The sequence below is a fragment of the Pristiophorus japonicus genome, chromosome 8 (assembly GCF_044704955.1).
Source record: "Pristiophorus japonicus isolate sPriJap1 chromosome 8, sPriJap1.hap1, whole genome shotgun sequence".
NCBI lineage: Eukaryota > Metazoa > Chordata > Chondrichthyes > Pristiophoridae > Pristiophorus > Pristiophorus japonicus.
In genome coordinates, this window is record NC_091984.1 from 2,352,240 (window position 1) to 2,375,769 (window position 23,530).

General features: G+C 49.4%; 1 protein-coding gene across 1 annotated transcript in view; it reads right to left on the reverse strand.

Annotated features, from left to right (window-relative positions):
- LOC139268363 (collagen alpha-1(XXIV) chain) overlaps positions 1-23,530 on the reverse strand; it is a 420,125-nt gene that overhangs the window by 220,778 nt on the left and 175,817 nt on the right. The window contains exons 14-16 of the mRNA XM_070886436.1: positions 15,788-15,841; positions 15,614-15,658; positions 2,175-2,228 (exon numbers count right to left, since the gene is read on the reverse strand). Coding sequence (XP_070742537.1) covers positions 2,175-2,228; positions 15,614-15,658; positions 15,788-15,841 — 153 coding nt within the window. The remainder of the gene's footprint in view (positions 1-2,174; positions 2,229-15,613; positions 15,659-15,787; positions 15,842-23,530) is intronic.

Genomic DNA, 23,530 nt, shown 5'->3' on the forward strand with positions numbered 1-23,530 from the left:
GAATGTGATCATTCCTGATACTGCATTGAAGATTTTAAATTGAGAATGCAATCATGGCATTCTCAGGTCAGCAATAAAAGTGTGTGTGTGTGTGTGTGTGTGTGAGTGCGTGTGTGTGTGTGTATCTGCGAGTGAGAGTGTGGGAATGTGTGTCTGCGAGTGTGAGTGTGGGAGTGTGTGTGTGTGTGTGTGTGTGTGTGTGAACGTGTGTGAACGTGTGTGAACGTGTGTATGTGTGTGAGAGTGAGAGTGTGTGAGTGTGGGAACGTGTGTGTTGTGTGTGTGTGTGTATGTGTGAGTGTGAGTGTGGGAACGTGTGTGTTGTGTGTGTGTGTGTGTATGTGTGAGTGTGAGTGTGGGAACATGTGTGTGTATGTGAGTGTGAATGTGGGAACATGTGTGTGTGTGTGTGTGTGTGTGTGTGTGTGTGTGAGAGAGAGTGTGTGAATTTGTGTGTGTGCGTGAGTGCGTGCGTGTGTGTGTGTGAACGTGTGTGTGTGTGTCTGCATGTGTGTGTGGGAATGTGTGTGTGTGAGTGTGGGAATATGTATGTGGGAATATGTGTGTGTGTGTGTGTGTGTGTGTGTATGTGAGAGAGTGAGAGAGTGAGGGAATAGGTGTGTGTGTGTGTGTGTGTGTGTGTGTGAGAGAGTGAGGGAATAGGTGTGTGTGTGTGTGTGTGTGTGTGTGTGTGTGTGTGAGAGTGAGGGAATAGGTGTGTGTGTGTGTGTGTGTGTGTGTGTGTGTGTGTGTGTGTGTGTGTGAGAGAGAGAGAGAGAGAGAGAGTGAGGGAACGTGTGTGTGAGAGTGAGGGAACATGTGTGAGAGTGAGGGAACGTGTGTGTGAGAGTGAGGGAACGTGTGTGTGAGAGTGAGGGAACGTGTGTGAGAGTGAGGGAACGTGTGTGTATTGTGTGTGTGTGTGTGTGTGAGAGAGAGAGAGAGAGAGAGAGAGTGAGGGAACGTGTGTGTGAGAGTGAGGGAACGTGTGTGTATTGTGTGTGTGTGTGCGCGCGAGTGAGTGTGAGTGTGAGTGAGAGTGTGTGAGTGAGAGTGTGGGAACGTGTGTGTGTTGTGTGCGTGTGCATGTGTGAGTGTGAGTGCGAGTGTGGGAACATGTGTGTGTGAGTGTGAGCGTGTGAGTGTGGGAACATGGGTGTGTGTCTGGGAACGTGTGTGTGGAAACGTGTATGTGTGGGAACATGTGTGTGTGTGTGTGTGTGTGGCAACATGTACACAAGTGCATGCACATATGTGTATGCACCTCTGTGCATGCGTGTTTGCGCACTTATGTGCGTGTGTACGGGTGCGTGCGTGTGTGATTACCTGCATGCGCGTGTGTGCATGTGTGTGCGCGCGTGTGCCTGTGTGTGCGTGTTTGCATGTGCCTGTAATTGTGTGCGAGTGTGTGTGCGCGTGTGCCTGTGTGCCTGTGTGCGCGCGCGCCCGTGTGCCTATGTGTGTGTGCGCCTGTACCTGTGTGTGTGCATGTTTGTGTGTGCGTGTGCCTGTATGTGTGTGTGCGCGTGTGTGCTTGTATGTGTGTATGTGTGCATGTGCGTGCGTGTGCCTGTACCTGTATGTGTGTGTGCGTGTATGTGTGTGTGCGTGTGTGCCTGTGTGTGTGCGCGTGTGCTTGTATGTGTGTATGTGTGCGTGTATGTGTGTGTGCGCGTGCCTGTGTGTGTGCGTGTATGTGTGTATGTGCGTGCGTGTGCCTGTGTGTGTGCGTGTGTGCTTGTATGTGTGCCTGTGTGCGTGTGCGTGCGTGTTTGTATGTGTGTGTGTGTGCCTGTGTGTGTGCGTGTGTGCTTGTATGTGTGTATGTGTGCGTGTGTGTGCCTGTGTGTGTGCCTGTATGTGTGCGTGTGTGTGTGTGCTCTGTGTAGGAGGGGTTGGGAACAGCAGCATAGCAGGGGAAAGCTGATTCTTTGAACAGCTGGGCTGCAGACGACTCCTCCATAGTTCAGAATTCTTGGAAAAGCAGCTAACTTTTAGTATTCCCTCAAGCAACACTGACCCATATCTGTGTAAATACAAGTGTGAATGCTTTCAGCTTTGTTACACACCCTAAACTCTTGGGTAAAGTAGGTGGAGAAATGGGTTTGAGTTTGACAGGCAGCTCGGCTGCGCAGATTTAGAAAGTGGGATGAAACGGAAGTTGAAAAGCTTACCCGATCTCCAGGATAGCCTCGCTCTCCAGGTATCCCCAGCACACCATGGTCACCCTAGATATCACGTTGCCACACACAGAGATACACAATGATCACTGAGAACTTCCACCAACACAAACAGCATTGTTGAACTGCATGCAATCTATCAGAAAACAGCTGCTTTAAACAATTGCTGAGATTCTGCCGATCACCCTCGGGCAAACTGCACAAACCTCGCGCGGTGCGTACATGAATCACTTATTTCCTTTGCTGCCGAAGTGTGCTTCCCTGTTACTGTGCTACGTGGTGTGGTTATACGCCGCACATCATTTTACCGGTCAAGTTATTAAGTGTAGAAGAACTGAGCAATTCAGAGTTATTAAATTAAATGGATGACCTGTATTAATATTTCTGTGCCCAATTTTTAAAAAAAAAACAGGCGAGTTTATATATTTTATAGAAAATGACATTTGTGAGCATTTTTCCAGGAGGAGCAGCGATCAATTCATTTTGTATCTTAGATGCAGTCGACGTTTAAATAATATGCATGTTCTGCATAAATGATGTATCACACAAAATCAGTACATTACCAATCGGCTTGTAGACCATCTACAAGACACAAGTCAGGAGTGTGATGGAACACTCTCCACTTGCCTGGATGAGTGCAGCTCCAACAACACTCGAGAAGCTCGACACCATCCAGGACAAAGCAGCCGCTTGATTGGCCCCCCATCCCCCACCTTCAACACTCACTCCCTCCACCACCGGCGCCCCCTGGCTGCAGTGTGTACCATCTACAAGATGCACTGCAGCAACTCGCCAAGGCTTCTTCAGCAGCACCTCCCAAACCCGCGACCTCTACCATCTAGAAGGACAAGGGCAGCAGGCGCATGGGAACACCACCACCTCCACGTTCCCCTCCCAGTCACACACCATCCCGACTGGGAAATATATCGGCCGTTCCTTCATCGTCGCTGGGTCACAATCCTGGAACTCCCTCCCTAACAGCACTGTGGGAGCACCTAGGTGGTAGAGGTGGTGGGTTTGGGAGGTGCTGTTGAAGAAGCCTTGGCGAGTGGCTGCAGTGCATCTTGTAGATGGTACACACTGCAGCCACGGTGCGCCGATGTCATAAAACACTCCTGTGCAAAATATCGAGGGGCAATACATGCTTGCGTTGTTTTTCATAGAGTGATGCTCATGAGCTGCAGAGCATGACCTTCTCTTGTTCTTGTCCAAATCCATTTTACGGAACCATCATCATCATCATAGGCAGTCCCTCGGAATCGAGGAGGACTTGCTTCCGCTCCCAAAGTGAGTTCTTTGATGGCTGAACAGTCTGATACGAGAGGCACAGACCCTGTTACAGGTGGGACAGACATTCGTCGAGGGAAGGGGTGGGTGGGGCTGTTTGCCGCGCGCTCCTTCCGCTGCCTGCGCTTGGCCTCTTCACGCTCTTTGCGTTGAGACTGGAAGAGCTTAGCGCCTTCCCGGATGGACTTTCTCCACCTCGGGCGGTCTGCGGCCAGGGTCTCCCAGGTGTCAGTGGTGATGTCGCACTTTACCAGGGATGCTCTGAGGGTGTCCTTATAACGTTTCCGCTGCCCACCTTTGGCTCGTTTACCATGAAGGAGCTCCGCATAAAGAATTTGCTTTGGGAGTCTCGTATCTGGCATGCGAACTATGTGGCCTGCCCAGCGAAGCTGATCGAGTGTGGTCAGTGCTTCGATGCTGGGGATGTTGGCCTGGTCGAGGACACTGATGTTGGTGCGTCTGTCCTCCCGGGGGATTTGTGGGATCTTGCGGAGACATCATTGGTGATATGTCTCCAGCGACTTGAGGTGCCTTCTGTACATTGTCCATGCCTCAGATCCACACAGGAGAGCGGATATCACTACAGCCCTGTAGACCATGTGGCCTACAGAGCCGTGGGAAGCTATTTAACCTTCGCCGCCTCCAGTCCAGGTCCAAGATCACCCTAACCTCTGTCGTTGAGCTGCAGGACGCAGACGACGCCTGCGTCCACACACTTTCAGAGGCTGAACTCCAGGATATAGTTAATGTATTCACTGAGGCATATGAAAGCATGGGCCTTACACTTAACATCCGTAAGACAAAGGTCCTTCACCAGCCTGTCACCGCTGCACAGCACTCCCCTCCAATCATCAAGATCCACGGCGCGGCCCTGGACAACGTGGACCACTTCCCATATCTCGGGAGCCTCTTATCAACAAGAGCAGACATTGATGACGAGATTCAGCATCGCCTCCAGTGCGCCAGTGCAGCCTTCGGCCGCCTGAGGAAAAGAGTGTTTGAAGACCAGGCCCTCAAATCTACCACCAAGCTCATGGTCTACGGAACCAATGATGAAGGTGATGGCATTTCAATAGTTCAGCTTTACAATGTTAGCCTTGACCTTTGTGTGAGCTATGCAAGAGCTGGTTGTGTGGGTTTAGCTCAGTGGTAGAGCCCTTGATTGTACATCAGAAAGTCCCTGGTTCTAATCCAGGTATCTTCTAGATTTTTTTGTACACACAGGGAATCACCGAATCAAAGAAATGTACAGCACAGAAGGAGGCCATTCGGCCCATCGTGCCCAGTCCCACTCCCCCGCTTTCTGTCCGTAACCCTGTAAGTTCCTCGTCCTCCAGTACCTGGCCAACTCCCTTCGAAAACTACCGCTTCCACTACCTGCTCAGGCACAGTGTTCCAGATCGCCAACACCTCTCCCAGTGAAAGAAATTCTCCTCCTCTCCCCTCTAGTACAGTCGAGGGACATTCCCACTGGGGAGAAAGGCAGAGCAACTAAAGTCAGGGCTCCCTGGATTAGGAAAGAGGTGGAGAGTATGATGAAGCAAACAAAGAGCCCGTACGACAGATGTCAGGTTGCTAATACACCCGAGAATCAGGCTACATATAGAAAGGTCAGAGGATAAATGAAAAAGAGGATAAGAGGGGCAAAGAGAGGGTATGAGAACAGAATGGCAGCCAACATAAAAGTGAATCCAAATGTCTTCTACAGGCATATACATAGTAAACGGGTAGTAAGGGGAATAGGGCCGATTAGGGACCAAAAAGGAGAGGGTATGGCTGAGATACTCATTGAGTACTTTGCATCTGTCGTCACCAAGGAAGAGATGCTGCCATAGACAGTAAAGGAGGAGGTAGTGGAGACATTTGATAGGATAGAAATTGATAAAGAAGAGGTATTCGAAAGACTGGCTGTACTTAAAGTAGACAAATCACCAGGAGCGGATGTGATGCATGCTCGGATGTCGAGGGAATTGAAGGTGGAAATCGCGGAGGTACTGGCCACAATATTCCAATCCTCCATAGTTACGGGATGGTGCCAGAGGATTGGAGAATTGCAAATGTTACACCCTTGTTCAAAAAAGGGTGTAAGGATAAACCCAGCAACTACAGGCCAGTCAGTTTAACCTCGGTAGTGGGGAAGCTTTTAGAAATTATGATCTGGGACAAAATTAACAGTCACTTGGACACGTGTGGATTAATTAAGGAAAGCCAGCACAGATCTGTTACAGGCAAATCGTGTTTAACTAAATTGATTGAGTTTTTTGCTGAGGTAACAGAGAGGGTTGATGAGGGAAATGCGGTTGATGTGGTGTACATGGATTTCCAAAAGGTGCTCGATAAAGTGCCACACAATAGGCTTGCAGCAAAGTTGAATCCCATGGAATAAAAGGGACAGTGGCAGCATGGATACGGGATTGTCTCAGTGACAGGAAACAGAGAGAGTGGTGAGCGGTTGTTTCTGGGACTGGAGGAAGGTATACAGTGGTGTTCCCCAGGGGTCGGGACTGGGACCACAGCTTTTCTTGGTGTATATTAATGTCTTGGCTGTGGGTGTACAGGGCACAATTTCACAATTTGCAGATGACACAAAACTTGGAAGTGTAGTGAACAGTGAGGAGGGTAGTGATAGACTTCAGGAACACACAGACAGGCTGGTGGGATGGGCAGACACGGGGCAGATGGAATTTAACGCAGAACAGTGTGAAGTGATACATTTTGGTGGGGAGAATGAGGAGACGCAATATAAACTAAAGGGTACAATCCTAAAGGGGGTGCCTGAACAGAGAGACCTGGGGTATATGGGCACACATCGCTGAAGGTGGAAGGGCAGGTTGAGAAGGCGGTTAAAAAGGCTGAAGGGATCCTGGTTTTCATAAGTAGAGGTATAGAGTACAAAAGCAAGGAAGTTATGATGAACCTGTATAAAACATTTGTTCAGCCTCAACTGGAGTATTGTGTCCAATTCTGGGCCCCACACTTTAGGAAGGATGTGAAGGCCTTAGAGAGGGAGCAGAAAAGATTTATGAGAATGGTCCCAGGGATGAGGGACTTCAGTGATGTGGATAGACTGGAGAAGCTGGGGTTGTTCTCCTTGGAGCAGAGAAGGTTGAGAGGAGACTTGATCGAGGTGTTCAAAATCATGAGGGGTCTGGACAGAGTAGATCGAGAGAAACTGTTCCCATTGGTGGAAGGGTCGGGAACCAGAGGACACTGATTTAAGGCGATTGGCAGAAGAACCAAAGACGACATAACAAAAAAAAAATTACGCAGCGAGTGGTTAGGATCTGGAATGCGCTGCCTGGGAGGGTGGTGGAGGCAGACTCAATCGTGGCTTTCAAAAGGGAGTTGGATAAGTACTTGAAGGAAAATAATGTGCAGGGCTACGGGGAAAGGGCGGGGGAGTGGGACTGGCTGAGGGACTCTTGCAGAGAGCCGGCATGGGCTCGACGGGCCGAATGGCCTCCTTCCGTGAAAGAAATACTTGGCACTGGAGATATTGTCCTCTGACTGGAAGCTAGAGTCAGCTTGACAGTATCAGTGCTGGCAATGCTATTCCCACAGGATGGTGGCATCCCGACTATTTTGATAGTTTGCTGATGACACGGACCTGGGCAGTGTTCTCGTCCTTTCGTCTTTGGATTGTCGACTTTTAAATCTGCTAAAATCTTTAGCTTCTCCTCCAGTTCAGTCGTCTTTCTTTCCAATGTCATTTGTTCGAATCTCTTCAGCTCCAATTGTGCCAGCCTGTCTTCTCTGCTTGTACGATAGGCCTTTGGGCAATGAGTTTGATATTGGGGATCAGGGGGGAATGTGGAGTTGGGGTCGACAATCGGCCATGATCTTATGGAATGGCGGAGAAGGCTGCTTCTTACATTGCCGTGTGGACTGAAGGATTTCATAGTTTGGAAACATCGGCAGTAAATCAAGATGCTAAGAGCTGTTATAGATAAATAGCCTTTCTGGGCGATATAGTTTTACAGGAGTGGCCTAACATTTGACGGCTAAGGTGCTGGAGTTCCCGGCTCTCTGTGTCGGGGGTTACGCCCCCGGAGCGGTGTGAAAGGCGGCAGTGATGTCTCCAGCGTCCTGCCGTGATCCTCCGGGCGGGTTTTGCCGCGGCACGGAGCAGCACCGGGGTGGTGGGGTGGTGGGTGGGGGGGCAGAGCTGTGCCGGGTGTACAACGCTCCCGGTTGTGACACCGGCAGGAGTTTGGCCTTTTGTCCGATCCATCCGCCCGAAAGCGCACTTCGCAATCACCGCCTGGGAAACCAGATGGGTCCGGCGATCCCGGGGGCGGGGGGGGGCGGTGAGGACGCTAAAATGCTGTAAGGGTAAGCGCCAGTGTTTGTTCTGTTAATTGTTTCGCCGATTTGTGTTATGGTGGCATGGGCAATGTTTTGGGAATGTTTTTGTGTTTAGTTTTAAGGACCCCCCCACTCCCCCGCCCCCGGCCTCTCTCGGAGCGCTCACGGCCCGGCACTTTAGTTCGCGAGTTTCCCATCCTTGCGCCATGAAAATTGTACACCGCCCCCCCTTCACGCCCCCCCCCCCGGATGCAGGGCCCAGAGTCCCAAACTTCCTGACCAAAGCACAAACTTTTCCCCGGCTGCTAACTTTCCCGCCCGCCTCCGTTTTCGGCCTTTATTTCTGCCAGGATGGAGCAGTTTTATTTGAGGATGCATCAGGTGACGAGAACAAGTGTTGGAACACTTGCTTCACGACAGGGTGGCCGGAGGCAGTATAGCTGCAGTCTCGGTGAGTGTGGGAGTTACGGCACAGAATGGAGCCGTTGTTTCTGCAATGATCTTTGCTGCTGTGCTCGAACGGCTGAATGGAGAGAGTGAACAGGCTGGGTAGCCAGGCAAACTCTGAATTTCAACTCAATATATCACGTTTCTGAAACCAACAGCCAGAGAGATTGGCCCCGATATTTGCGGGGAGGGTCTGGGGAAGTGCGTTCCCGGGGGGGTGGGGGGTGGAGGGTCTGGGGCAGGGGGAGTGGGGGTTGGGAAACAGGAAATCCTGGGAACGTGGAGGAGCTGCTGAATTTAACATCTGGCTGTCGGACAGAAAGGGACCCCCGCAAACAGGAACGATCGCGGGGCAGGATGGGCAGAGGTCCGACCGGCAATCCGTCAGGAGGGATTGTGGGGCAGAAGGCTCGGGGGTGGCGGGTTTGGGGGAGGTGGGGTCGCCTCGCCGATCGCAGCCGAAGATTTGCTGGAGGGGCTGGGCGTGGTGGGCCGAACTCCTGCTCCTGCTGGCCCTCTCGGGCCGCGCTGTAAAGGGCACTCGGCTGTGGGTTGGCCTGCTCCGAGGCTCCATCTCCACCGCACAGTTTGCCGAGCCCTGAGCCCTGGGAAACCCCGGCCACCCAGCCGTTAATTGTAAAGCCAGCTCCGAACTGCACTGTCCCATCGCAAGAGACAGACAGCGAGAGAGAGAGAGAGAGACACAGACACACCATGGAACCCACCCATCATCATCAGAGGCAGTCCCTCGGAATCGAGGAAGACTTGCTTCCACTCTTAAAATGAGTCCTTAGGTGGCTGCACAGTCCACAGTCCCTGTCACAGGTGGGACAGACAGTGGTTGAGGGAAGGGGAGGGTGGGACTGGTTTGCCGCACGCTCCTTCCGCTGCCTGCGCTTGGTTTCTGCACGCTCTCGGCGACGAGACTCGAGGTGCTCAGCGCCCTCCCAGATGCACTTCCTCCACTTAGGGCGGACTGGTCTTTGGCCAGGGACTCCCAGGTGTCGGTGGGGATGTTGCACTTTATCAGGAAGGCTTTGAGGGTGTCCCTGCAACGTTTCCTCTGCCCACCTTTGGTTCGTTTGCCCTGAAGGAGCTCCAAGTAGAGCGCTTGCTTCGTGTCTGGCATGCGGACAATGTGGCCCGCCCAGATAAGCTGATCAAGTGTGGTCAGTGCTTCAATGCTGGGGATGTTGGGCCTGGTTGAGGACGCTAACGTTGGTGCACCTGTCCTCCCAGGGGATTTGCAGGATCTTGCAGAGACATCGTTGATGGTATTTCTCCAGCGACTTGAGCAACCCACCACCGGAACAATGGATGCCGACACGCACGAATGCGGATGATGTTTCGAACCCCCTCCCCACATTGCGGCTGGGAATCAGGACACATACGCAAGGTCAGTCACCAAGATAGACCTCTGACTGAGGGGTGGAGCCTAGCCAGTGCCAAAGCTGGGGTGTGGATTGAAACTAGACAGAGATCAGTTAGGAAGCCAAGCCCAGAAGTGACGGCATTGGTTAAGATGAATCTTGAACCCCTTTGAAAATGAAGTTATTTTAATCCCGTGCTGGATTTGCAAATTGAACAGAACAGTTCACGCAAGGTTTCTCATACTAACCTACGCTTCAGTTGTTTCTGGTTCTGGCTCTCTGCTGAGCACGGGGCACTCAATGGATAGCCGGCACTCAATACTCAATGCTGCAACAACAACTTGCAACTATATGGAGCCTTTGACATCCTAAAGCACTGCATGGAGATACAATCGCACAGAAACAAGCACCTAACCCAATGAAGGAGACGTCAGATGGGGTGACCAAAAGGTGGGTCAAAGCGTGGGTTTCAAGGCAAGTGTTAACGGAAGAGGTGGAGGTGGCGAGATGGAGAGGTTTAGGGAAAGAACGGTAAACCCTGGGGCCGAGATGGAATGGTGGGGCAAAGGACTGTGGGAGGGGTGGGGAGAGGGGGCGATGCACAAAAGGCTAGAGTCAGAGGAATGGAGAGTTCGATGGAAGGGTTGTCGGGCTGAAGGAGGGTTACAGAAATAGGGAGGGGCCATGAGGTGGATCAAGGGGAACCGGTGGACGTGGTGTATTTGGATTCCCAGAAGGCATTTGACAAGGTGCCACATAAAAGGTCACTGCACAAGATAAAAGTTCACGGGGTTGGGGGTAATATATTAGCATGGATAGAGGATTGGCTAACGAACAGAAAACAGAGAGTCGGGATAAATGGCTCATTCTCTGGTTGGCAATCAGTAACCAGTGGGGTGCCGCAGGGATCAGTGCTGGGACCCCACCTATTTACAATCTATATTAACAACATGGAAGAAGGGACTGAGTGTAATGTAGCCAAGTTTGCTGACGATACAAAGATGGGAGGAAAAGCAATGTGTGAGGAGGACACAAAAAATCTGCAAAAGGACAGAGACAGGCTAAGTGAGTGAGCAAAAATTTGGCAGATGGAGTATAATGTTGGAAAGTGTGAGGTCATGCACTTTGGCAGAAAAAAAATCAAAGAGCAAGTTATTATTTAAATGGAGAAAGATTGCAAAATGCTGCAGTACAGCGGGACCTGGGGGTACTTGTGCATGAAACACAAAAGGATAGCATGCAGGTACAGCAAGTGATCAGGAAGGCCAATGGTATCTTGGCCTTTATTGCAAAGGGGATGGAGTATAAAAGCAGGGAAGCCTTGCTACAGTTATACAGGGTATTGGTGAGGCCACACCTGGAATACTGCGTGCAGTTTTGGTTTCCATATTTACGGAAGGATATACTTGATTTGGAGGCAGTTCAGAGAAGGTTCACTCAGTTGATTCCAGGGATGAGGGGGTTGACTTATGAGGAAAGGTTGAGTAGGTTGGGCCTCTGCTCATTGGAATTCAGAAGAATGAGAAGTGATCTTATCAAAATGTATAAGATTATGAGGGGGCTTGACAAGGTGGATGCAGAGAGGATGTTTCCACTGATGGAGGAGACTAGAACTAGAGGGCATGATCTTAGAATAAGGGGCCGCCCATTTAAAACTGAGGTGAGGAGAAATTTCTTCTCTCAGAGGGTTGTAAATCTGTGGAATTCACTGCCTCAGAGAGCTGTGGAAGCTGGGACATTGAGTAAATTTAAGACAGAAATAGACAGTTTCTTAACCGATAAGGGAATAAGGGGTTATGGGGAGCGGGCGGGGAAGTGGAGCTGAGTCCATGATCAGATCAGCCATGATGTTATTAAATGGCGGAGCAGGCTCAAGGGGCCGTATGGCCTACTCCTGTTCCTATTTCTTATGTTCTTAGGAGGGGTTTAAACATGAGGATGAGGCACAGAATACAAGAGCAGGGGGGCTATGCTTGAACTGTATAAAACATTAGTTAGGCCGCAGCTGGAGTACTGCGTGCAGTTCTGGTCACCACATTACAGGAAAGATATGATGGCACTGGAGAGGGTACAGAGGAGATTTTAAGAGGATGTTGCCAGTACTGGAGAATTTTAGCTATGAGGAAAGATTGGATTGGCTGGGGTTGTTTTCTTTGAAACAGAGGAGGCTGAGGGGTGACCTGATTGAGGTGTATAAAATTATGAGGGGCTGAGATAGAGTGGATAGGAAGGAGCTATTTTCCTCAGCAGAGGGGTTAACAACCAGGGGGCATAGATTTAAAGTAATTGGGGGGAGGTTTAGAGGGGATTTGAGGGATAATTTCTTCACCCAGAGGGTGGTGGGGGTCTGGAACTCACGGCCTGAAAGGGTGGTAGAGGCAGAAACCCTCACCACATTTAAAAAGTACCTGGATGTGCTCCTGAAGTGCCGTAACCTACAGGGCTACGGACCGAGAGGTGGAAAGTAGGCCGGATCGTTCTTGGTCGGCCGGCACGGACACGATGGGCCGAAATGGCCTCCTTCCGTGCTGTAAATTTCTACGATTCTATGAGAATTTGAAATTGGAGGTGTTGGGGGAATGCGATGTTAACGTGGGTGCAGACAGGATCCACACAGCAGAGTCCGAGATAAGCTGAGGTTTACAGGGGATGGAAGAGGGGAGGCCGGCCAGGGGAACATTGGGAGAGTCAGTCTGGAGGTGACCATGGCGTGGGTGAGGGTTTCAGCAACAGCTGAGCTGAGGCAGGGGCGGAGGGGAAGATAGGCGAGGTAACGGAGTGGAGAGTGTTTGTGGTGAAGAGGATATCAGGCTGGAGGTTGAGCTTGGGGTCAAGCAGGAAGCCGAGATTGTGCAGAGTCTGGGTCAGCCTGAGACAATGGGGGCGACGAGGGAGGGAGGTGGGAGATGGAATAGGGGGCGAGAGTGCGGAGTTTGTGGCGGGCGCCCAGCACAGTGACTGGATTCTTCCCAATGTTTAACTGAAGGAAAGTGCAGCTCATCCAAGATAGCGGACACAGGCGAGGGGGCGGGGGGCGGGGGATCAAGAAAGGTGGTGAGAGAGGCAGGGCTGGGTGTCGTCAGCGTACATGTAGAAGCTAACGCTGGTTCAGTGGATGGTGTTGCTAAGGGGCAGCATGAGGAAGAGGAACAACTCACAAATGGTGCAGTTACAAGTGAGTCTTCAATGTCTTCCTCAATTCTTCACAATTGTGTGGTAAACCCTCCCAACATATCATGGAACAAGAAACCCATCACATTGTAAACAATCGTAACAATCACCCTCTGTAAACTGCCCCGTGTCCTAACTCACACCCAGTCCCGTTCACCCATCACCCCCTGTGCTTACTGCCCCGTGTCCTAACTCACACCCAGTTCCGTTCACCCATCACCCCCTGTGCTCACTGACCCGTGTCCTAACTCACACCGAGTCCCACTCACCCATCATCCCCTGTGCTCACTGACCATGTCCTAACTCACACCCAGTCCCGCTCACCCATCACCCCCTGTGCTCACTGACCGTGTCCTAACTCACACCCAGTCCCACTCACCCATCACCCCCTGTGCTCACTGCCCCGTGTCCTAACTCACACCCAGTCCCGCTCACCCATCACCCCCTGTGCTCACTGCCCCGTGTCCTAACTCGCACCCAGTCCCACTCACCCATCACCCCCTGTGCTCGCTGACCTACATTGGCTCCTGGTCCAGCAAAATCTTCGAATTTAAAATCCTCATCCTTGTTTTCAAATCCCTCCATGACCTCGCCCCTCCCTATCTCTGCATCCTCCTCCTGCCCTGTAACTCACCGAGATCTCTGCGCCCCTCCAATGCTGACCATCGGCGGCCGTGCCTTCAGCTGCCTGAGCCCTAACCTCTGGAATTCCTTCCCGCCTCTCTCCCTCCTCCGCTAAGACCCTCCTTAAAAGCTACCTCTCTGACCAAGCTTTTGATCGCCTGCCCTATATCTCCTTATGTGGCTCGGTGTCAAATTTTGTTATATAACGCTCCTGTGAAGCACCTTGAGACATTTTACTACGTTCAAGGTGCTATATAAATGTAGGCTGTTGTTGCATAAAACTACTTTATACCAGCTTGCATATGTGTAATATGTCTTAAAATAATAGATTAATCTTACAAACGTTTGTGGGAGCTACAAATGGGCTTCCAGACTTGCCACAGGCTCTGAGGTAGGTTTCCCCCCTCTTCAGAAACATTTCATATTTAAAATTCTACAAGCAGAGATTTCAGCCTGGTGTAATCCCGAACGCAGTCTCGTTTTGTACCCGAGGGCAGAGGGCTTGAAGTGTTTTCATTCAGTGACTGAGTCGTACTTCAAGACCCGAAACACGTAATGGAAATGCTATTTTTTGTTGCTCTGAAATGCAGACATAAATACCAGCACTGCTTTCAATCAATTTGAGCGCAATGTTTGGAGGGTTTTGCAACATCAGTGATGAAGCGAGTAGCATTCTTTGACCGTGACCAACTGAATTGCAAGCTGATGAATGAGGGTTGCACGCTGTGTTTCCAGCTGACTGTGCGGTCGCGTGGGAGCGTTGGTTGTACCCAACGTTTGCCTTTAGCTGTCTGTAGCTGCCCACGCCGTTCGCAAGACCGCGAGCGCGCGGGAAATCGAACTGGCCACGCAACCGCTTAAAGGGGCCTGCGCTCCAAAACATAAAATCACAGGGAACATCGGGCCGTTCCCCCCCCCAACCCCCCCCAAGTTTTTAAACTTCAATTCACAAGCGGGAATTTGCATTATACTCGCTGAAGAGCTGCAGGTTTCGACAGCAGTTATTGTGATCGTGAGGTTGTTAATTTATTCAAGGACACGTGTAGGAATGAAAGCTTTCCCTTTCCATCCTATTAAAATTTCTGTCACTGTTTGAGCTCCTCAAGTGCAATATGGTTTCAATTGATGTCGCAGCAGGCCAGAGATGTTGTATCATGGAAGGACGAGTCTCAGACAATCAGTCATCGGCAGAGTGGAATCCATGAAACAAATGTGCTCTTCAGCTTGTTGTCATTTTATAACCACTGAACTCATTCCGCAAGAACTCGTTCCACATGTGGTTTCTCCCCTCCCTCCCCAGCTGTTTCATTTACTTCAAAAAGACGTTAATGGCCCAGATTTTGCGCTGGAAATAATGGTGGGGCCATCAGCACTCGCCGTTAGTGACACGCAAATCGGACGCAACTCTCGGCAATTGGACAGGGAAATTCCAGAAGTTGCTGTCCGAAACACGCCCACCGCTCCTCTGTAAGCTGCGGTAAAATGGCATCTTGCCGCCTGACTCACCATCCACGTGTATTAAATGGTGTGATGTTACTGTACCGACATCGTAGATACGGACAAAACCAGGGCACAGAAAGTTAGGGCTGATCCATTCCATTCTGTGTACCCTTTTAACGGTGTGCTAAGTATTAGTTACTGCCAAACAACTTCTCCGGCACTGAAAATGAACTTTTACAAGTGTGGAGGTCTCATTCCTTCAGCTTTTAATTATTGTTGGAGATCTTAATTTTTTTTTGAATTCAATAAAAATGTATTTTTGTTACTTTTTCTTTCCCTCTCTTTTACGTCTTTCTGAATCCAATCTGTCTTTCCTCCTCTGTACCTAATCTGAATTATAACGGACTGGTTCAGACTCTGCGCTGCTCATTAACCATTCTTCAATCGGGTTGGCTAAGGAGGTACACACAGAGCTGCTTGCCCTGTTCACACTGGTCCCAGATGCCCTGCAGAGGGCGCTGCGCTGTTTGGGTCTCCCGCTAACAGCAACTTGCCGTGCAAGAGCCCACAGAAAGTCTGTGAAAGAGCAAGTGTGAGGAACAAGGGGACTGAACTAGGGGGCAACTGCTGTCTGCAGAAAGTGAATTTTGGAAAGCAAACTCTACACTGGATAAATTAGAGCGAACCGTCGCGTGTTCAACACATTCCAAACTCCTAGAGAAAGGCTTTGCTTAGATCAACTGTTTCCTTATAGATTAAAGTATCCAAAAATAGAAATATTCAGATCACCTTATCACCTTTCAATCCAGGCTGTCCAAGGTTTCCCACTAGACCCTGCAAAAGGAATTGGGGAGAGTAAATAAATAGCTTTGTAACATCTGACAGACATCAACCACATGTCCGAAAAAGATATTTTAGGCATTCAAGAATCTTTTAAAAAAATCAATGCATTAGAAAATATACCTGTGGCCCTGGAATTCCTGTGAGACCGGTTAACCCTGTGGGACCCGTGTCACCCTACAGGAAAAGAGATGCAAAACTGTGGTTACTGATAACTAGCGAGATTCTCTCCACTGTAAACATGGCTTGCACTTACTGACTTGATCTGCTCGGGTTTCATACAATCACAGAATGGCTACAGCCTGGAAGACCATTCGGCCCATCCTGACTATCAGCCAGTCCCACTCCCCCGCCCTTTCCCCGTAGCCCTGCAAAATCTTTTTCCTTCAGGTATTTATCCAACTCCCTCTTGAAAGCCACGATTGAGTCTGCCTCCACCACCCTCTCAGGCCGTGCATTCCAGATCCTAACCACTCGCTGCGTTAAACAGATTTTTCTCGTGTCGTCTTTGGTTCTTCTGCCAATCGCCTAAAATCTGTGTCCTCTGGTTCCCGACCCCTCCGCCAATGGGAACAGTTTTTCTCTATCTACTCTGTCCAGACCCCTCATGATTTTGAACAACTCGATCAAATCTACTCTCAACCTTCTCTGCTCCAAGGAGAACAACCCCAGCTTCTCCAGTCTATCCATGTCACTGAAGTCCCTCATCCCCGGAACCATTCTCGTAAATCTTTTCTGCTCCCTCTCTAAGGCCTTCACATCCTTCCTAAAGTGTGGTGCCCAGAATTGGACACAATACTCCAGCAGTGTTTTATACAGGTTCATCATAACTTCCACACTTTTATAGTTTATGGGTTTTGGTTGTTTTACAGAGTGACACGTGTACAATTACAGTACGTGGAAATACAGAGAATGTACGGCCCAGGAACAGGCCATTGGGCCCACCGCTCCGTGCCGGGGTTTATGCCCCACCGCTCCGTGCCGGGGTTTATGCTCCACCGCTCCGTGCCGGGGTTTATGCCCCACCGCTCCGTGCCGGGGTTTATGCCCCACCGCTCCGTGCCGGGGTTTATGCCCCACCGCTCCGTGCCGGGGTTTATGCCCCACCGCTCCGTGCCGGGGTTTATGCCCCACCGCTCCGTGCCGGGGTTTATGTTCCACACCAGCCCCCTCCCACCCCTCTCCATCTCACCCTGTCCCCATATCCTTCTATTCCTTTCTCCCTCATGTGTTTATCCAGTTTCCCCTTAAATACATCGATACTATTCGCCTCAACCCCTCCCTGTGGCAGCGAGTTCCACATTCTCACCACTCTCTGGGTAAAGAGGTTTCTCCTGAATTCCCCATTGGGTTTATCAGTGACTGTCTTATACTGATGGCCCCGAGTTCTGGTCTTCCCGAGGTCACCCCTCAGCCTTCTCTGTTCAAGAGAAAAGAGACCCAGCCTGTTCATCCTTTCCTGATATGTATACCCTCGCATTTCTGGTATCATCCTTGTAAATCTTCTCTGCACCCTCTCCAGTGCCTCTATATCCTTTTTATAATATGGCGACCAGAACTGTACGCAGTGCTCCGTGTGTGGTCTAACCAGGGTTCGATACAGGTTTAGCATAACTTCCCTACTTTTCAATTCTATCCCTCCAGAAATAAACCCTAGTTCTTGGTTTGCTTTTCTCGGCCCATTGTGCCTGTGCCAACTCTTTGCAAGAGTTATCCAATTAGTCCCAGCCCAAAGTTCCCTCTGGGCGAGCAGTACTCTGCAAGGCCCCGCGTGGGTCGTTCGCAAGTTTTCAGATTGGAAATACCAGGCAGAAATATAACGGGACCACGCATTGAGAGAAACAGGCTGTACGGAGCAAAACACAGCTACAAGGACCATCGTCCCACTCCCCTGCCCTTGCACCGTAGTTCTGTACATTGTCTTCCTTCAAGCTTTTATAAAAGCTTTTATTGGCGTGGTCCCAGCCTGCAAGACCATCAGCAGGCCGGGGCCATTGGAGGGAGCAGCGTGCCGTGACAAATCACTGCGGGGAGCAGCACGTACTGCTGCAGGAAACATAGGAACATAGAAAATAGGTGCAGGAGTAGGCCATTCGGCCCTTCGAGCCTGCACCGCCATTCAACAAGATCATGGCTGATCATTTTTGCAACTTTGGTACCCCATTCCTGCTTTCTCTCCATACCCCTTGATCCCTTTAGCCATAAGGGCCACATCTAACTCCCTTTTGAATATATCTAACGAACTGGCCTCAACAACTCTCTGCGGTAGAGAATTCCACAGGTTCACAATTCTCTGAGTGGAGAAGTTTCTCCTCATCTCAGTCCTAAGTGGCTTACCCCTTATCCTTAGACTGTGACGCCTGGTTCTGGACTTCCCCAACATCGGGAACATTCTTCCTGCATCTAACCTGTCCAATCCTGTCAGAATTTTACATGCTTCTATGAGATCCCCTCTCATCCTTCTAAATTCCAGTGAATATAAACCTAGTCGATCCAGTCTTTCTTCATATGTCAGGGCGATGGCTGATTGCAGTACGGGCAGGTACAGCAGGAGGGGCGAAGGTGCGGCAAGCGTTTGTAGAAGGAAGTGACCGGGGCCCAGAGAGATGTGAGTTCGGGGCCCAGGAGAGGCGAGGGCCCAGAGGCAGCACGGGCCCAGCCCACACTGCTATATGTGTGCATACTAGGTCCGTGCAGCAGAGCTGGTCTCCAGTCGTCCTGGGTAATCCTTGCCTCTGGACCAAGACCTGGCTCTGTCAAGCCCGTGTGGTGGCTGGTGTGCAACGGTCACCCCACGTTAAAAAAATCCACCCACAGGTATCTTCCGCCCTTCAGGATATAGTTCGGGATCTGGAATATTAGGTCCTTCATTGAAACGCCTGTGAACTCATCCCTTTTCGGCGTGGAAGCAAGTCATCCTCGCTTCGAGGGACTGCCTATGATTTCCTACAAGTATTTATCCAACTCCCGTTTGAAAGTTACTATTGAATCTGCTCCCACTGCCCTTTCAGGCAGCGCGTTCCCGATCACAACAACTCGCTGCGTTAAAAAAAAAAATTAACCTTCTCTGCTGCAAGAACAATTGCAGTTTCTCCAGTCTCTCCACGCAACTCAAATCCCCCATCCCTGGAACCATTCTCGTAAACCTCCTCTGCATAAGAACATAAGGTGTAGGAGCAGGAGTAGGCCATTCGGCCCCTCGAGCCTGCTCTGCCATTCAATGAGATCACGGCTGACCTTCGACCTCAACTCCACTTTCCCGCCCTATCCCCTTATCCCTCGATTCCCCTCGAGTCCAAAAATCTATCGACCTCAGCCTTGAATATACTCAACGACTGAGTATATTCACGACAGCCTCTCAGCATCTATCCCTGTCAATCCCTCTCAGAATCTTAAGCTTCTCCAAGGCCTTGGCATCCTTCCTACAATGTGGTGCCCAGAATTGGTCACAATCTGCCAGCTGGGGCCAAACCGATGTTTTATAAAAGGTTTGGCATAACTTCCCTGCTTTTGTAATCTATTCCTCTGTTAATAAAGCCACAGAACCCTTATTCCTGTTTATGCCTTGAGTTACCAATTCACTGACCAGAGGAAATAATTTTGCATTAGTCACCCTTGCAAATCATTTCAAGATTTGGAATTCTTCTATTAGATTCCCGTAACCTTCTCCACTTTAAGAAATCTAGAACTAGATATTTGAGTCTCTCATTATAACCATATACTCTCAGCCTGGTGAATCTACATTATAATTTTTCCATGGCTCCAATTTCAATTCTTTAACTTGTTGCCAAAATTGCAAACCGTAATCTAACCGTGACGGTAATAATTTAAATCTGAGAGATATTTGCTAGGCAGGGCTACAAATCGATATGGAGTTAAAATACAGATCAGCCGTGATCTCATTGAATGAAAGAAGACTTGCATTTATATAGCGCCCTTCACTACATCAGGACGTCCCAAAGCGCTTTACAGCCAATGAAGTATTTTTTGGAGTGTCGTCACTGTTGGAATGCGGGAAACGCAGCAGCCAATTTGCGCACAGCAAGCTCCCACACACAGCAATGTGATAATGACTAAATAATCTGTTTTAGTGATGAGGGATAAATATCGACAACGTGGACCACTTCCCATACCTCGGGAGCCTCTTATCAACAAAAGCAGATATTGATGCGGAGGTTCAACACCGCCTCCAGTGCGCCAGTGCAGCCTTCGGCCACCTGAGGAAAAGAGTGTTCGAAGACCAGGCGCTCAAACTTACCACCAAGCTCATGGTAGTAATACCCACCCTACTGTATGGATCTGAGACATGGACGATGTGTAGAAGGCACCTCAAGTCACTGGGGATATATCACCAACGATGTCTCCGCAAGATCCTGCAAATCTCCTGGGAGGACAGACGCACCAACATCAGCGTCCTCGTCCAGGCTAACATCCCCAGTACTGACCACACTCGATCAGCTTCGCTGGGCAGGCCACATAGTTCGCATGCCGGACACGAGGCTCCCTAAGCAAATGCTTTATGCGGAGTTCCTTCACGGCAAACGAGCCAAAGGTGGGCTTCCACTCCGAAAGCGAGTTCTTTGGTGGCTGAATAGTCCAATACAAGACTCTGTCACAGGTGGGACAGATAGTCGTCGGGAGAAGCGGGGGAGGTGGGCAGCGGAAACGTTATAAGGACGCCCTCAAAGCCTCCCTGGTAAAGTGCGACATCACCACTGACACCTAGGAGTCCCTGGCCCAAGACCGCCCTTCGGGAGGGCGTTGAACTCTTCGAATCTCAACGCCGCGAGTGTGAAGAGGTCAGACGCAGGTAGCGGAAGGAGTGTGCGGTAAATCAGTTCCACCCCTCCCCCCCCGCTTCTCCCAACGACTATCTGAACCACCTGTGACAGAGTCTCATATTGGACTATTCAGCCACCAGAGAACTCACTTTAGGAGTGGAAGCAAGTCTTTCTCGATTCCGAGGGACTGCCTATGATGATGATGATGATTGGCCAGGGCACCCCACTGCTCTTCTTCAAAATAGTCACAGTGAAAGAGGAGATAGTTGAGATACTGAATGGGATAAAAATTGATTTTGAGGAGGTACTAAAAAGGCTGTCTGTACTTGAAGTAGATAAGTCACCAGGACTGGATGGGATGCATCCTAGGATGCTGAGGGAAGTAAATAAAGGTGGAGGTTGCGGTGGTACTGGCCCTAATTGGGGCAGTGTCCTCGGCCCAACCATCTTCAGCTGCTTCATCAATGACCTTCCCTCCATCACAAGGTCAGAAGTGGGGATGTTCACTGATGACTGCACAGTGTTCAGTTCCATTCACACCTCCTCAGATAATGGAGCAGTCCGTGCCCACATCCAGCAAGACCTGGACAACATTCAGGCTTGGGCTGATAAGTGGCAAGTAACATTCACACCACACAAGTGTCAGGCAATGACCATCTCCAACAAGCGAGAGTCTAACCACCGCCCTTTGACATTCAAGAGCTCAGATGAACAGAACCCCAAGAAAGAATGCAAAAGGCAGGAGGCAACAGAGCAGAGTAGCACTGGGGTAAGTGTAAACCACAAGGTGATAGGAAGGGACAATATGTATGAATGTAAAGGGGCTGCAGGAGGGGTCAAAACTAAAAATCATGGTTTCAAAACTAGTATTAAAACACTCTACCGAAATGCACGCAGCATTCAAAATAAAGTAAATGAGTTGACGGCACAAATCCTTACAAATGGGTACGATTTGGTGGCCATTACAGAAACGTGGTTACAGGGTGGCCAAGACTGGGAATTAAATATACAGGGGTATCTGACAATTCAGAAAGATAGACAAGAAGGGAAAGGAGGTGGGGTAGCTCTGTTAATAAAGGATGATATCAGGGCAGTTGTGAGAGACGATATTGGCTCTAATGAACAAAATGTTGAATCATTGTGGGTGGAGATTAGAGATAGTAAGGGGAAAAAGTCACTGGTGGGCGTAGTTTATAGGCCCCCCAAATAATAACTTCACGGTGGGGTGGACAATAATCAAGGGAATAATAGAGGCATGTGAAAAAGGAACAGCAGTAATCATAGGGGATTTTAACCTACATATCGATTGGTCAAATCAAATCGCACGTGATGAGGAATTCATAGAATGCATACGGGATTGTTTCTTAGAACAGTATGTTACAGAACCTACAAGGGAGCAAGCGATCTTAGATCTGGTCCTGTGGAATGAGACAGGAATAATAAACGATTTCCAAGTAAAAGATCCTCTCGGAATGAGTGATCACAGTATGGTTGAATTTGTAATACAGATTGAGGGTGAGGAAGTAGTGTCTCAAACGAGCGTACTATGCTTAAACAAAGGGGACTACAGTGGGATGAGGGCAGAGTTGGCTAAAGTAGACTGGAAACACAGACTAAACGGTGGCACAATTGAGGAACAGTGGAGGACTTTTAAGGAGTTCTTTCATAGTGCTCAACAAAAATATATTCCAGTGAAAAAGAAGGGCGGTAAGAGAAGGGATAACCAGCCGTGGATAACCAAGGAAATAAAGGAGAATATCAAATTAAAAACCAATGCGTATAAGGTGGCCAACGTTAGTGGGAAACTAGAAGATTGGGAAAATTTTAAACGACAGCAAAGAATGATTAAGAAAGCAATAAAGAAGGGGAAGATAAATTACGAATGTAAACTTGCACAAAACATAAAAACGGATAGTAAAAGCTTTTACCGATATATAAAACGGAAAAGAGTGACTAAAGTAAATGTTGGTCCCTTCGAAGATGAGAAGGGGGATTTAATAACGGGAAATGTGGAAATGGCTGAGACCTTAAACAATTATTTTGCTTCGGTCTTCACAGTGGAAGACACAAAAACCATGCCAAAATTTGCTGGTCACGGGAATGTGGGAAGGGAGGACCTTGAGACAATCACTATCACTAGGGAGGTAGAGCTGGACAGGCTAATGGGACTCAAGGTAGACAAGTCCCCTGGTCCTGATGAAATGCATCCCAGGGTATTAAAAGAGATGGCGGAAGTTATAGCAGATGCATTCGTTATAATCTACCAAAATTCTCTGGACTCTGGGGAGGTACCAGTGGATTGGAAAGCAGCTAATGTAACGCCTCTGTTTAAAAATGGGGGCAGACAAAAGGCAGGTAACTATAAGCCGGTTAGTTTAACATCTGTAGTGGGGAAAATGCTTGAAACTATCATTACGGAAGAAATAGCGGGACATCTAAATAGGAATAGTGCAATCAAGCAGGCGCAACATGGATTCATGAAGGGGAAATCGTGTTTAACTAATTTACTGGAATTATTTGAGGATATAACGAGCATGGTGGATAGAGGTGTACCGATGGATGTGGTGTATTTAGATTTCCAAAATGCATTCGATAAGGTGCCACACAAAAGGTTACTGCAGAAGATAAAGGTACGTGGAGTCAGAGGAAATGTATTAGCATGGATCGAGAATTGGCTGGCTAACAGAAAGCAGAGAGTCGGGATAAATGGGTTCTTTTCGGGTTGGAAATCGGTGGTTAGTGGTGTGCCACAGGGATCGGTGCTGGGACCACAACTGTTTACAATATACATAGATGACCTGGAAGAGGGGACAGAGTGTAGTGTAACAAAATTTGCAGATGACACAAAGATTAGTGGGAAAGCGGGTTGTGTAGAGGACACAGAGAGGCTGCAAAGAGATTTAGATAGGTTAAGCGAATGGGCTAAGGTTTGGCAGATGGAATACAATGTCGGAAAGTGTGAGGTCATCCACCTTGGGGAAAAAAACAGCAAAAGGGAATATTATTTGAATGGGGAGAAATTACAACATGCTGCGGTGCAGAGGGACCTGGGGGTCCTTGTGCATGAATCCCAAAAAGTTAGTTT